The sequence below is a fragment of the Dromaius novaehollandiae genome, chromosome 31 (genome assembly GCF_036370855.1).
Source record: "Dromaius novaehollandiae isolate bDroNov1 chromosome 31, bDroNov1.hap1, whole genome shotgun sequence".
Classification (NCBI taxonomy): domain Eukaryota; kingdom Metazoa; phylum Chordata; class Aves; order Casuariiformes; family Dromaiidae; genus Dromaius; species Dromaius novaehollandiae.
Window position 1 is genome coordinate 930,149 of NC_088129.1, and position 15,409 is coordinate 945,557.

Here is a 15,409-nt window from a genome sequence, read left to right on the forward strand (position 1 = left end):
CACTGATATACTTAAACATGTTTGCAAACAGCAACAAAGAGAAAAAACATTTATTCTTGTGTAAAATCCACATTACATGAAATTATATACGAAGATTATACTTGGATTTGTGCAATTAGCTATAGGCATAAACCACATCTTATAAGCTAAAAGGAAATGAGTTTTTGTGTTTGGTTTGCTATCTGTATCCTCTAAGTTTTTTGTCAAAAGTTTTCTTCAAATGCTTCTCAAAATTTTCATTTCCACACTCTTCGGCTCTTTGCTTACCCTTATTGCTGTGTGTGTGTGTGTGTCTTCATTTGAGTACTTCTGAAGTGATTTCATGATTGGAGGATTGCCTACTGAAAAAGCTGAGCTTTTATTGAAATACTGGTTTTCAACTTCATGAGGATAGTGGGATTTGCAATGTTTAATGGGACAGGTGATCTCTGGCCACTTTGCCTTCACTTTCTGCTGGGAATTAGGTTTGAGAAAAGGAGCCCACCTCCAGTGTTCTGGCATTTGATTGGGCATCTGGTGGTGCCTCAGTTGATCATGGTATTGCCAGTGCATTGCTATCTGTTGTCTTACCAGCAGCAGCCGCCAACAGAGAGGAAAGGAAAGCTGCTCTCATTCTGCCAGGGACTGTTTGGAAAACCGTACAAGAGAGACTTGTGTGGGCATTAGAAAATGACAACATTCTTGAGAATGTATCCAAATGTCCTGCAGTCTTGCATGGGTCTCCTCTCACTTTCAAGTGTGTCCAAAGGTACAAGCAGGACTACTGTAGTCTCTCCCATCTCTCACCCCTATGCAAAAAAATTGTTAACACTGCATTGACACCTGGAAGGCCTCTGAGCAAGAGGTCACATAGCTTTGAGGTGGATCCGTGTAGCCTCAGGGTAGAATTAGAGGCTGGGAATTGGAGCAGTAAAGCTATTTTTTTCCAGTTCAGGGACTGTGGAAAATAACTCTGAAGGCTTGGTCTCTTGTGGTCAGGATCTCAGCGCTATTTCAGAAAGGAGAGCACTAGTCAAGTGAGTGAGAACATGCAGACAGAAATGGCAGGAAGACAGGAGTGGTCTAGAGTGCACTAACCGAAGCGGGAAGCTAAGCTACCTTGATTTTGATAGGTGAATTAAGCCAGTCCACACTCGCTAGGAAGGGCAGGACACTCAATCACTGTAAATCCCTTTGCACATTGTTAAGGCTACATTCCCCAATGAGAAGGATAGGACTGGCTTCCACACCATGTTCAAATGAACACTCAACTATTTTGTGCAAAGCTTCAAGAGGAGGAACTGTGAGTGCCCAATTGGTCTACACTCTGTAGCCGCAGATAAAAGTTAATCTAATTGATTAATAAAGCAGTGAACAAAATCTCAATTTTTCTCAATGTAGATCTCTAAGTTACCGACTCACCCTCATTGCCCCATGAGGCCTCTGGAGAAATGGGAACAGTCAGAAGGCAATTTCTGCAAGTCCAGAAGTGTCATGGAAGACAGGTCAGGTAAACTGCCTTCCAAAGGTGCCTGCTTCTCTGAACTGCCGTAGAAGGGACCTGACATGACTGATGAACATTTAGACCTCCAAGTCTGAGGTGTTCCGGAGAAGTGTGTTTAAGGGCATCAGAAAGTTTTCCCATCCCATAACAGTGCTCTGTTTGGGGGCAAATACACCTCATTGATATTTAGTTCCATTTTGAGAGACTGATGTGGGAAAAAGGCATACCGGCAAGGACTCAAGACGAAAGACGCTCTGCACTATTAAGCAAATTCTTTCACCTCCTGCCCTGAGGAGACATTTCACTGTCTCGCACAAGTGTTTAAATACAACTGAAGGTTCTCTCTGCACGCTGCATGTGACCCTGACCTCAAGGGTTTCTCCTTCACTGGCTCATTGAAGGATTAGCAAGCAGTGATGGGAGCTTCTGGTACAAATATTAGCAGTTCAGCTCTGATTGGGAGGCACAAAAGAGAGGGCTGTCTGACAACAGTGCAGTCTCATCACTGGGTCTGAATTTCAGTCATCTATTCACTCATTATCATCATCAAAGCCCTGGACTATTTTCAGTGCCTCTGTGTCAGGCTTTGCAGAAATGGACCCTGTTGAGAAGAAGGGAAAGAACTTCCCTTCCTGGCTGCTGTCTCCACCAAGGCTGAAAGTGTACACAGCTGTCTTCTTGCTGACATTATAAAAAGACAGCCGCTTGGCTGTGGTGTCCAGGAAGATCCCAATCTTTTGTGGTTTCCCACTCACAGCCAAACGGGTCCAAGGCTCTGTGCGGGCCCAATACTCTCGCCCATCTGCTAACCCTATGACCCAGAAGCCATTCTTAGGAGACAGAGTCAGTGTCCCTTTGCGAGCCACAGGCTCCCGGGCAATGCCCACATCCCAGTTTCTTCTCTTTCCAACATCCACTTCCCAATAGCGTTTCCCAGATGTGTATCCTTCCTTGGCCAAAAGGAAAGTGTGGGAATCAAATCTCTTCTCTGTCCTGGGCACATTTCTGATAGTGCCAGTGTCTGTCACACTCTTCCCATCTTCAGACACCTCCAGCCTTGGATGAGCTGTGTCAGCATCCAGGGTGACATCAACTGCAACAATTAAATCATGCCATAAGTAGTAGTAAACATGATATCTTCTTTTCGGAGGTTTTCTATGTTTCCCAAGAGACTCCTTCACTTGTCATCCCTCTACCTCTGTTGTGATGTGCAGCAGGCAACCTCCTGCCCCAGGCTACCTCCAGCTTTTGCACTTTCATGCCTCCCATGCCCCTTCTCTTCCAGCTTGGGGGTGCTGACAGACAGAGATGAGCCAGCATGCACCAAATGCAAGGCACCTAACAGAGCCTGCTGTGAATGTAATGTGCAGCACAAAGAAAGAGCATGAGGGCTCATGGCCTTGTTCCTTTGTCTTTGAAACTCTGTACAGGTGACCTGAGGAAAAGAACTTCTCAGCTGAGCACCTTCTCCTTTGGTAAAGCAAAATCACAGCAACCTTTTTTATGAGTACAGGGATCAAATTATCATGGCCAAAGAAAGCACCACAGGGCATAGACAGAACAGGTAGCTGAAACTCAGCTGGAGATGCCTGATGATATTCAGGTATGCACTGGTCAGCAAGAAGTGATAAAGAACAACTCAGTGGGGTTTCTCCAACTAAAGTCTCTGAAACAAGCCAGCAATTCCTGTCAAAGATTCCAGAAAATATGACCTCCTAAGGAGAAAAAAAATGCAAATTTAAATCTCTTTAGCTGTAACCCAGGCTTGTTAGTAGTAAGAAAGAATCTTTCCTCTGAAGATGTTGTCTGAACTGCTCTCTGAATAGGGCAGATACATTTTCCTGAGTTGCATTTAGGATTGAAGAACTCAGTCTGCTGGTGTTTTACTCTCACCTTTGTAGCGTTGCAGTTTCACAAACTCTGTAGGAAGAGGAACAATGCAGGCAGTAAGTAGATCTGTCAAGGAGACCTGCTTCCCAATGTGCTAACTTGCAGTGCATGTTGCCAGCAGCCTGCTTTTAGCAAAGTCTCCAACCCAACCTAAAGCCAAGCTAGGAATTTCTGAACAGAATAGGGAAGAGCTTAAGGTCAGTGACAGGAGAGAGAGGATGGAGAACACGGGAAACTAATTTGCCAGAGGGAAACACATCTGGTTTGTCCTGAGAGGAAGGAATGGAGTTTGAACTGCAATGCTCTTTTTGACCCAGGACTACACCCCTGGGCCCATCTGCAGTTAGAGATGCACTTTCCACACCAAGAGCCCAGCCTCTTCCTTGATATCACCTACGAGCACTTGAACCTTCTTCTCCAGTGCAATTCTTCTATGGTGCCTTAAAATCTGCTCATGGCCTAAAACACTTCTTGGCTTTTGAGTCTTTTTGTAGATCTTTCCCCTAACAGAGAGTGGAGCAGGATGTGAACACAACTCTCCAATGGGCTGCCCTAGGAAACCTGCTCCCACCCTCTGCCCCAGGTTTTAACAAACTCCAATTCTTGCTGTGGCAAATGGGAGACTGAGATGCTTCTTTCATAATTGCATGTTATGCTCCCAGACCCAGAAGCCTGAAAGATAATTTTAGGGATACAGATTCTGGCCACAGACAGCGTTGTCTGAGGGGATTAGTCCTGACTTCAGGAGTCCGAAATCTGTTTCTCTTACCTAATTCAGTCTTCAGTTGGTGATAATCTGCAAGAGAGAAGAAAATGATATTTTTTCTGACTCCCTGGGCATGGGCTACAGGCCTCCAATCTCACTGCAGAAGTGCCTCAGGAAAGCTGAGGGAGGTAAAAGACTGACATACCTTTTACCTGACTCTGGTAAAAGACTAACATAGCCATGGGAAAAGATGGTCAGGTGTACAGTGGTGGCCATTCATCTTAATGGCAAGCAGGGCACAACGCATATGAAGATTTTCTTTCCTGGAAAACCTCCCTGTATTCTCTCCTTCTCCAATGCATATATAAATACCAGAGATGCTGCTGTAAGCCAGTAATAAACACACCTGGTGACATCTAGGGATGTGCTCAGACACCCACTTGCAATTGTTTACCTCCATGTGAGCTAACCAGTGGTGAGCTCAGCACTCCAATCAACACTCATTTGGACAAGAATTCAAAGGAGGAAAAGGAAATTCCCTGGAGTAGGCACCTGCTACTCTTTTGTGGTTCCCTGGAATATTGAGTTTTCAAAGTGGTAGGGAATCATTCTGAACAATGGCAAAGAGTTTTCTATAGTTAGTGCTATTCTGCTATTACTAGACAGCCAGTGGATGATTCTAAAAAAGCTTTTGGATGTGTGAGAATGAGCAAAACCAAAAAGGAAAACAGATGAACAGTTTTCCTTTAGGATGAGAAGAAGGCAATGATGCCAAACATTTTTTTGGAAACAACAAAAAGAATAGAAACCCTGAGGGATACTGAAAAAAGAGCCTTAACTGGTCCCCTTGCAGGACTTCTTTGGGTGGCACCCTATACATAACCCACGTACAACGGTTTAGCCCATACTGTCACTGGACACATTGAGACCAATGCCCCTGTGGAGGCAGATACTCCTGATGACCCTCATGTGCCTTTGCACTATGATACCTAACCCTGACTATCCTGCTTTTGCAGAGAGAGGCAGAATTAAAACATGAATTTCCATCAGAGGATGATATTTCTTGATTCTAACATACAATCTGGTGACAAATTGTGATAGTAGAATTCCAAAATAAGCTCAGGAAAGAGCAAGTTCTATACAAATATTCATTTTACGTATTTTGTACGGCTTGTTTTGTGCAGAGTGGCCCCATTATCAATTACCATAACCCTCCATCTCCTTAAAATAATTTAGAGATAACTTTCTTCTTTGTTGTATTTTTTGTCCTTGTTGTGATCAGACATTTATAGGAATGGTTCTGCGCATTTTTTTTATTAACGCTCTCACTCCTTTGGGAACAAAAAAAGTTATTATTTCCATTATTTTCACCATTTAAACATCAAATTGCCTGAGAGAAACTGGATTCAGATGTAACTGCACTAGCTGATCCAGAGAGAAGTTGCTGTATGTGATATTCACAATACTGAATAAATAAGAAACTAAACCATTCTCCAACTGGACTTCGAAAAAAGTAAAAAAAAAAAAAAAAAAGTTTTGAGAGTAAAGCTGAGTAATACCGCTCTCAGATATTTTAATTCTGTTTTAATTGTCAATGGATATTGCTAAAGAATATTGAACTGAAACTGTCTAGAGGTAGCCGCTTAGCACAACTTCTATAAAACTTGCTTAGCATGAGTCGCTAAATTTGCTGAAGTCTTAGGCCGCACTTAGAGAACATGAGGAACTTTTACCTAGTTCAGTAAGAAAGGGCCCCAGGGCTGGTTCAAGCTGCAAGATAAGGGAGTTACAAGCAGCCTGCATTCCCATGTTTCACACTCCAAAAGGGGGGATGTCCAGACTTTGAAATAAGGCCTGTGCAGGGCATCAGGACCTTGAGGGACAAAGCCTCCCCTCATCGATGAGGCAGTGTTAATTGTTATGGTCTGAAATTACCTCCTCCTCTTCAGGACCTTGAGAGACAGTGGCAGGACCCAAAAAGAAATGAAAGTACATTTGTCAGCAGAAAATGCAACAGTAAAGATAAGGGAAAAAATACAGCCTGCCTAGGAACAACCATGAGAGCCAATAAGGAGCAGGAGACCCCAGACCTAAATATTACTATTGGTCTGAACCGTGTGAGGGGTGGAAAACTTAAGTTGAAAAAGCTATAATTGCCCAGGGATTTCTTTGTTTGGGGTCCCTCTTTGGAGGCACCCAGCTCGAGCTGTAATTACAGCACGTGTGCCATTAAAATTTAAGTATTTAATTTGCTTTGATTTGGCTCCGAACTTTTCAGCAGGAACCTAAGGTCAGACCCTGTTATGGTGGCCAGCAAGCTTAACTTCCATAACAGATATAAAACCTGCATTTTAGAAGATGCTCAACACATAGGATACTCAAATTAATTGTGTGGGGGTAGCAAATAGGAGAGAAATCTTATGAGAAAACAGTGTCAACTGACTTCTGCTCTGCATCTATGTTGATTCTCTTGGGAGCTTAGACACCCACTTAAAATGGAGATGGTGTCATTGTAGGCACCATAGGTGGGATATAACCTGCAGATGAAGACCATTCATTTTAAGTGTAGGTGTGCAGTAGATGCTCAGCTGTCTACATTTAGCTGTCTAGGGCCATTTTTATTCCCATTGTCCTGCTGATAAAGGAGCTGTACTTCAATTCAGTTCTTGTGTTTCTCTTTTACTGGGACTCCTAGATGATAGATTCTTGATTAAACTGATTCTCTTGACACATATTTCACTGCAAAACATGCTCATAGAGGGGAAATGAGAATATTTATACTGCAGCTCTCAGCCATATGCTGTCACTCACCAACACCTTTCTAACAGTGGCTTTAAATGCCTATGAAGAAGGTCCTTCACAGTCCTGTTGCTTCAGTGATCACTTACAGCTACCCCACCACCACAAACCTCCCTCTGTACCTTCTTCTCCCTTCTCTTCTCATTCTCCCAGCAACGCCCACGTCCTCCACAAAGGACGGTGCTGATCAAGTCTTTGGAATAACAAAGGAAAATAGTTTGACAGTCAATTTAAGATTACCTGATGGGAAAAACTGATGTATTAGTCCGTGTCTGAGCAGATAATCAGTCCATGAGGTCACGAGTTTATCTGCCATTTTAGTCACTGAGAAAGGAAGTACAAATGAACAAAAGCAGGGAAACACTCAAAGGTTCAATGTGGCTTGAGAGCTAATACCCCAGACACATCCTTAAGACCAAGACCTGGCACTGCATCCTGTCTATGCTCAAATTACTCCTAAACCATAAGAAACCCACATGGGGTATCCAGGAACGGCACAGCATCCACAGGTGAGCCACCTGTTAGCTTCCCTTGTGAAGCATCTGCTTGAGGCCAAGCAGGAGACACTAAAACTCAGGGAATGATATGAGATGCCTCTCTGGCAAAAGCACCGCTCCAAGGGCTGGTGTATCCATTAGAACTCAAATAACCTTTTGGGGTCTTCATCTGAAATGGAGTCTCCCTGCTCCACCTCCTCACCACTCCTGAATCCAAACCTGATGCTTCAGCCTCAAAACCCCTTCAATCCTTGGTTCTCAGCGGAGATTCTTACTTCCAACCCTGGAATTCACCCACTACCCCTGTCCTAGAAACATCCCATCTTCTTTTCCTGAGAAAAAAAACAAAAAAACAAAAAACCCACAAGTTTCCAGCACCACTTTTATCCAAGAACCAAGCCACTGGGAGCCTTCCAGATCTTGTCATGAATGTCATGGTTTACATCAGCCCCCTTCTTTTCTCCCATGCATGCAATTTCCTCACATGATCATGCTCCCTAGCATGATGTTTCCCAGCAAACCCCATGGCCCCTGAGAACTTGATGGGGGTGCTGATCAGGTCTTTGGCAATTCAAAGGAATACAGCTTGGCAGTGTAAGTGCCCTTACCTGATGGGAAAAAGAGGTTTGTTAGCACACCACTCCAATCTTCATAAATCACAGAGGGATGGAGCTTTCGTGCCATGTCAGTCACTGAAAATGGGAGCAGAAGTGAACGCAAAGTAAAGGACCACCTTATGGCTCTGCGTGGGCCAGTCACCCACTAGGCAGGGAAAGCCCCAGAGAGTCAATGTGCCTGGTGAGCTAACCCTTCACTCTTACTCTTTGAGCCAAGAGCAGGCGGTGCGCCATGTCTGCCCTGCCATCAATGACACCAGGTTCTCACTTGCATTTCCCCGCCTGGAGCTGATACTCACTTGTGCTTGCCCCGGCCATGTTTTCTGGGCAAGCAACCACTGCCAGCAAATCCTACTGTGCCTAACAACTTCACTTGCTTAACTCTTCTCTTCCCTTTCTCCTAACAATGCCTACGCCCACTCAGACCTTGAAACTAGATGCTTTGGTACCCCCATGGAAATGGTCTGGCAGCATAGCTGCCCTTACCTGATGACAAATACTGGTTTGGTAGTGCACTACTGCATGCATCAAGAATTGCGGCGGGCCTGAGTTTTTGTACCATGTCACCCACTGGAAATGGAAGTAGAAATGAACAGTGTGTGAAGGACTGCTGAGAAGCTGTTCCTGGCCTGGTCATGTTGCAGGCAGGGAAACACACAGAGACTCAAACTGGCTCCCTGGGGGCTCATCAGAGCCTCTCACTTCTGTCCCACAAACTCAGAAGCTACCTCGTTCCAGGACAATGTCCTTGCTTCTCTCTGCACACAACCCAGACCTCCAGCATGACTTCCATCCCAGAAACCAAGCCACCGGTAGTGCCCCTTTCCTCCGCCCTCCCCACTCTTCTTGCCATGAATGTGCTTGTTTCCTTCAACTCCGTGCTTCAACTCCTGTCCATGCGCTTAGCTCACATGCTCATGCTTACTCCAGATAGACTAACCTTTCCACACCTGCAGTATTGGGCTTGCCCAAGGAATGTCAAAATGTACGTGACCCTTACCTGATGACAAATACTGGTTTGGTAGTGCACTACTGCATGCATCAAGAATCGTGGTGGGCCTGAATTTTTGTACCATGTCACCTACTGTAAATGGAAGTAGAAATCAACACCTGTTTATTTCTTCTCCCTTCTCTTCCCCATTTCCTATTAATGACCTAGTTCATTAGAAGTGGTAAAGGGCACTTCTGATCAGGTTTTTCACAGTCTGAAGGAATGAGGTAAGACAGTCTAATTGCCCTTACCTGATGGGAAATACTGCTTTGGTTGCACAGTGTTCCATACATTGTAAATCAATGACGGCTTGAGTATTTCTGCCATGTCAGTCACTAAAAAGGGAAGTAAAAATAAAAACAATGTCAAGTACCTCTGTGTAGTTTCTGATGGCTTGGCCACATTGCAGGCTGGGAAAAAAACAGATATTGAAGGTGGCTTCAGAGCTAATCCCCTGGATACATCCTTCATGTCATGGCCAAGCTGTGCCTCATGTCTACACTGTATCAGTTCTGTCTCTTCCCTTCCCTAGTAGCACACCGCCTGCCTGTCATGTTTGCTCAGACACAAAATATTTCTCCCTGCTCATTTCCTACATTTGCCCATGAGAAGAATGGAATTTAATGTCCTTCCTCCTTTTTCTTCCAACACTTATCTCCCTCAGAGAAAAACTTTTGAGCTTCACCTGTATGTATAGTTGAGCCTTTTTTTCTTGATCAGCTTGGTGGACACATGTTTGAAATGCGGAACTTATTTTGCAAATTCTGATCTCTTTGTATGTTTTGACTTCAATACACTTTTAAAAGGATCATGGAAGTGATAGACATACGGCACACTTTTATGTTTTAGGAGGAATAAAAAGTTACTTTTAATCTGAAGAGAAAATGTGGGTGGCATAGCTTATTAATTCTGGAAAAGCTGTCAGGTACACTTCAAATACATGCAACAGTTATGAATCCCAGTGGGCAAGAGGGCAAACGTGAAAACTTGTGGAAGTCTGAAGTCATTAGCTTTTCAGTCATTTGCTGTTGATTTCACCCAGGCAGATAGATAAATTAGAGGAAGAAAGTCAACCAGTACCAAAAATACTCAGGGTTTCCTAGTTTATAATCAATTTTTTTTTTTCAAAATGATTCAGCCTAATTTTAATACTAGCACAAATCAGCAGCACATTTGTCATAATATGAAATAAACTATGGTGTTTTGCTCTCTGTCCAGTTCTCTTCAGCATAACCACTAGTCCCTTTATTTCTCATCTGGCTATAGATTTCTAGACTATGTAGATTTAGGGAATATGACTCCTATTCTCCTTTTTGACAAGACTGATGTGTCTGGGTGCAGACCTGCTTCTTTCTCACAGTTTTTCATGTTGGATATTCCTGTTAATCACTACTGTCATCACTGTATTTCTATTTCTGGTTCCTGCATGTGACATTTCTTTTACTGAAATTCTAGTTTCTTAGGGTAAACACAAGGCAAAAGTGGACATTCTACCAACTAAAGACAGTCAACCTTTTAGACTAACATGACAAAAAATATAATTATGCCAATTAACTATGCCTAAGCACCAGAATGATTGTCCAGAGCTCTGTGCAATCTGACTGACTGTCCAGCATACATTTGCTGATTGGCCACCTTTGGCACCTAGGAGAGGGGGTGTTTATCAGGAGTTACATACAATTTGCAAAAACAAAGGTTTAAAGTCTTCTTGACTAACTTTAGAGATCAAGAAAGTACATCTTGACATCTGAACTTGTTGTCTAGATAACCCATTTAGGGAAAAGGAGGAAGAGGTGCTCCTAAAGCATAATTCCTCTAAGCCAAAGGTAGATGTCTAAAATAGATTTCAAGAAAAGCTCATTGCAACTGCTTCTTTCTTTCTGCTGACTATAAAGAGAAGTGAAAGAACCATCTCAGGTGTGGATATATACTTCATAGGTGTGTAAATATTAGTTTTTCTGAACTATTACTGTCTTCAGGTGTTTTAATAGGGTTCAACACCTCTAATGCTTAACTCAACATCTTTGAAGTCTAATTTCCCTAGGAAAAAAGACAACAACTATTATCAGCAATAACAGATAGTTTCTAATTCTTGTGTGGAATGATCAAATTACCTAAAATATTGGATGAGTGAATGGTCTGAACATCAACAAACCTTGAGGCACTGCCTTGTAGATTTGCATGCTACAGAAAAGTGGTGAGTTTGATGAAATTATCAGACAATAATCTTCTCATTAGCTGCTTCCCTCTACCCACAAAATTGTGAAATGGTCTTTAGTTATGAAGAAGGGCTCATCCCAAAATCTCATTCTTGGAATCAAACTAAACTACTGTGGCAACCAAAACTAGTACAGGCATTTAAAATGGGAGTGTCGAAGTGACACAAATATTCAAAGGTATTAAGCAAGGAAAATAGGAGATTTTAGATAAGCACACCCAGCACTGCCTATAATTAACATCTTGCAAGTCCGTTCCATAAAATACTTGCTGCTATTTACATGTATAAGGATATTAAAACCTACAAATACTGTCGAGTGTGTGTGTGCGTGCATTTGTGAAAGAGCGGGTGCTGGAAAATCTAGTTATCAAAAATATATAGAAGTTCCAACCTGTAGGACACATGGAATAAGGACATGGCAAGAGAGGAATCAAAAGCATAAAGATATTTTGTTCTTATAAATGACGAGAGGAAATTCCACCATCACCTGCAATTCTAAGCAAATATGATTTCTCAAGCTTTTGAACTTTGCCTTTGGTGGTAATAAAATGATTCTCTAAAGCAATAAAACACGGCTTTTATAACATGTCTTCTTGGGGTTACAGTCCATGTGAAACGCTTAAGTCTCAGAGTTCAAATAAAGTGACAAATCATCAAAGTGAAGTAATAATCCTGTTGTAGAAAGGCTACGTAACCTTCAGAAGTGAGACTGGGAGGAAGCAAGCCTCCTGTGTTTTCTTTTTTGCTATACCCTTCAGAATGAGAAGTATTACACTCTAGAATTGGTTGCTTTCATATATTGACTATAAAGTGCTTAATTCCAATGTGGACACCTACACTGCAGACACTGACAGTTGATCAGATGAATCTCCCCTTTCTGAGATTCTTTCACACTTAATATAGCTCAAGGAGACTTTCACATTTAATACAGCTAAATTAATTTTTCTTCTGCAGCGTTCTCCATTCCTTTTTTGAAGCCACGTAAACTTTTGTCAGCCACACTGTCCTGTTAAAGTGAGTGCCACAGCACAACTGAAGAAGACAGGGAAAATATTCAGCTTCTGTTTGTCTTCAGCCTGCAAAGCAGTTCTCTCTTTTGACGACTGCAGAAACTTCTGTTATGAGACACAGTTCCCTATTCACTTCATTCATTTCATTTCTCAGCTGGCCTGTGTCATTGGCTCTCATTTGGTAGTTATTGCAGGCTTGTGTTCAGTCTTGTAACCTTAGTTTCTTAGTTTTGTCCTCTGTTGCTTTATTTATGCTTACCATTCCCAAACTGTTGTTTAGCATAGGGATGAAAAACAGATACTAGGCGTACCTCTGTCTTGTTGGGTAGGGAACACACAGATTCAGTGGAATTAAAGGGCAATTCTCTTCTTTTCTGTGGCTCCATCGCTAAGGAGCCATTTGTCCACCACAAATTAAGCTTCCACACTTTCCATATTCATCCAACCCCGACAACATTTCACCATATGGCTGAGAATGAGAAACACTGGTAGATCTATTAAGACAGCATGCAGTCTACCTTAGCTTGCTGGAGAACAACACGAAGAAAGGATCCAAGTGCTCAAATTAGTAGTTGCAATAGTTGCATTTGGCAGTCATAACAAAGGTTCAAAGCAATTGGAGCTGGAAAGAGTCTTCCTTTTTTCAAAAATACAGACCCCTTAAAAAGTAACACTTTTCACTTTCAAAGAATGAGAACTTTCCAATATGTGTGATTAAATTACATACATGTTATTGTGTTAACAGCCAAATTAACCCGTAGAAGAATTTGTAAGCCTGTATATTATTGACATTAGGAGTGCTACTGGTATATGAGAGATTCAATGGACTGGAGATGTTTTTTTCTTTTATTTGCTCCATGTGACTGACTTGAAACTGAATGTGTGTGCTTATAGGCTGGCACAAGATGAGGCTGTTCTGTTAACTTTGCCATTACTTTCATTCACACTCCCTTTGCATGAAGTATATCATGCAGAAGATCATGGCTGAAAAATCTAAAACTAGCAAGGCTTTTTTGAGGGAGCATAATGTACATTTCAATAGGTAACAATGTTGCACATTTTCTATATGGCACAGTACTTTACTTTTTAATGTTCTTTTCATATTTTATTTTTTTCAATCAACAGTAATATCTTGATGTTTCTCCAAATAAGGCAATTAAAGGTATCAAATACAACCAATAGCCATCCTGGGTGTTTTTACTATTGACAAAGTTTGACCATCAAAATGTTAATTGCTTAGGCTTCCTCTATAGACAATTTTGAGAGTTACAGTATGAAAAAAAAGACTACAGAACTGAATTCAGTCTGCTCTATCCATCACAACATTTTTACTAAAAGATTAATACAAATTCTTCCAAGAAAAATAGTGTTCTTGGTCACACTTACCTATGCTCATATAAAGGAATTTCAGCCTTCAAATTCCTTTGAAAACCCAGCCAACTGCTACTCCAGGTGAGACTGAAAAACTCAGAGGTACCTCTCAGCTTTATCTGTTCTTCTCCAATTGGGAATGCCTTTTCTAATGAATAGTGACTTAGATATTGTGTCAGCACTGAATAAATCACACATAACAAAGTCCAAAGTCATTAGATGCCAGCCACCACCTAGACCAAACAGTTAATGAACATCCTTTGTACCTATTGTGGCACTAGATTGTACCATTCTTGATAAACAACACTGGCACCTGGATTACATCAGGGATACAAAACCAAGACATTAGATACAATATTTCAAGTGCAAATACAGAATGTTGGAGAGGCTATGCAAGTATAGCTTCAATTGTTAGTGTCTGACATTTGAAAATCACAAACAATCAGCAGAAAAGACCTCCTTGGTCACTGAGCCCAGTGTCTTTTGCTTTGGTACTCCCCAAGTACTACTGGGAATTTGTAGAAGAATGGGTACAAAGGGAGCACAACAGGCCTTCTACTCTTTTGTTGGGGCTGGCATCAGTTCTTCTTACATCATTTCTTTGAGATGTTTAATTGTTCTTAATTACTGCTGAGAACGGAAACTTCATGCCCTTCCATACAATGCTTCTCTTTTTTCTTCCATTATAACTTCTTTCTTGTATTGGCTGTCTCTTCAGATGAAAACATAAATGTAGGTTTCAACATGCAGGTGGCCATATGCAAGCCAGGCATCTATGTTACCCTTCTATTCAGTGAAGATGTAGAGAAAGATGGACTGGCGTGAAAAGAGGTGTCTATCAATTTTTGAAATGCTCTGTGGTATCATGTCTGGCCTCCAGTTGCCTCTCTAGAAGAGCTCCAGTCCCTTCTTGTTCCTAGGTCCTGTTTTTAAGTCCCATGCCAGTGTCTGGGAATGTGTTAGGCCACCTCTAATGGTACTAGACACCCATGATTTCTCAGGGGAACTGGCTACTGTGACACAGGAGATTTCTTATTGCTTCCTTTCATCCATTCCCCCCTTTCTCCCCTCTCTCATTCCCTTTCTCCCTTCCTTCCTCACCTTGCTTGCTTTCTTCCCTCCTGCCTTTTTCAGTCTTTTCCGCTCTGTCCTAATGTAACCTCTATGGCAATTCTTTGAACAGGGTTTAGTCTTAGTTTGTGGACTTTGTTCATTTCCTCACAGCATGGCACCTGCTCCTGTGACATTCATCACAGACCTTAGCACTGGATAAACCTGATAAAAACAAGCAGTAAAAAGAACATGGAAAGAATTTGCTTTCTCTGTGCACCTCTGTTGAATAGAATACGATCAGTTATCATGCTCACTGATTTTCTTGATTTGGAAAAAAGAACATATATATAGCCCTTTATATTGGGTAATCAGGCATTACTTTAATCCCTGAAGAAAGCCCCTGAATCCTTCAGGGATGCTCCTTTGTGAAAGCATCTTCACTCATGTCCTCTCTTAGGCATCTGACCAAAACTGGTAACTAACAGTCTGAAAATTCCCCACTCTGTAGCAGTGCTTGCAGCTTGCCTGAAGGAAGTCTCATAGAAACTTCAGGAATTGCCTTTCTTCCCAAAGACTTACCCTCTCTTCTAGGGATCACACCTGACCTATTTACCAGGTCCTATTTACTTAAAATGCCACATTTGTATAAACAAATTCCCTGCGCTCCCACAGTGGAGGGGAAACAACCCACTCCATCTGAGTGCAGGATGCCAGTCCCTTACGGAACTAGCCCAAATCTTTAAACACACTTATAGAGGGCTGATTTATAAAGAG

General features: G+C 42.1%; 1 protein-coding gene across 4 annotated transcripts; it reads right to left on the bottom strand.

Moving 5' to 3' along the window:
* Positions 1–20: 20 nt before the first annotated feature.
* On the bottom strand, positions 21–13,702 carry LOC112996124 (E3 ubiquitin-protein ligase TRIM39-like). 4 transcript variants are annotated; one of them, XM_064499606.1, is made up of 11 exons: positions 13,598–13,702; positions 9,235–9,318; positions 8,993–9,076; positions 8,479–8,562; positions 7,984–8,067; positions 7,119–7,202; positions 6,015–6,031; positions 5,813–5,849; positions 4,143–4,169; positions 3,377–3,403; positions 21–2,576 (listed from the first exon to the last, which is right to left on the bottom strand). In XM_064499606.1, exons 1-11 carry the CDS (start codon positions 13,605–13,607, stop codon positions 2,014–2,016), a joined length of 1,101 nt encoding a protein of 366 aa, XP_064355676.1. In that variant the 5' UTR covers positions 13,608–13,702; the 3' UTR covers positions 21–2,013. The 4 variants fall into 4 exon arrangements, with proteins under 4 accessions (XP_064355676.1, XP_064355679.1, XP_064355677.1 ...); XM_064499610.1 differs by having other exon boundaries at positions 2,513–3,198; XM_064499609.1 differs by lacking the exon at positions 8,993–9,076.
* Positions 13,703–15,409: the final 1,707 nt, after the last annotated feature.

Excerpts from the sequence above, each read along its gene's own strand:
- LOC112996124 (XM_064499606.1), bottom strand. Across the intron at positions 8,563-8,992 it reads AAACCAGTATTTGTCATCAG|TGGGTGACATGGTACAAAAA; the intron begins GTAAGGGTCACG and ends TTCCATTTCCAG. Across the intron at positions 2,577-3,376 it reads GAAACTGCAACGCTACAAAG|TTGATGTCACCCTGGATGCT; the intron begins GTGAGAGTAAAA and ends TAATTGTTGCAG.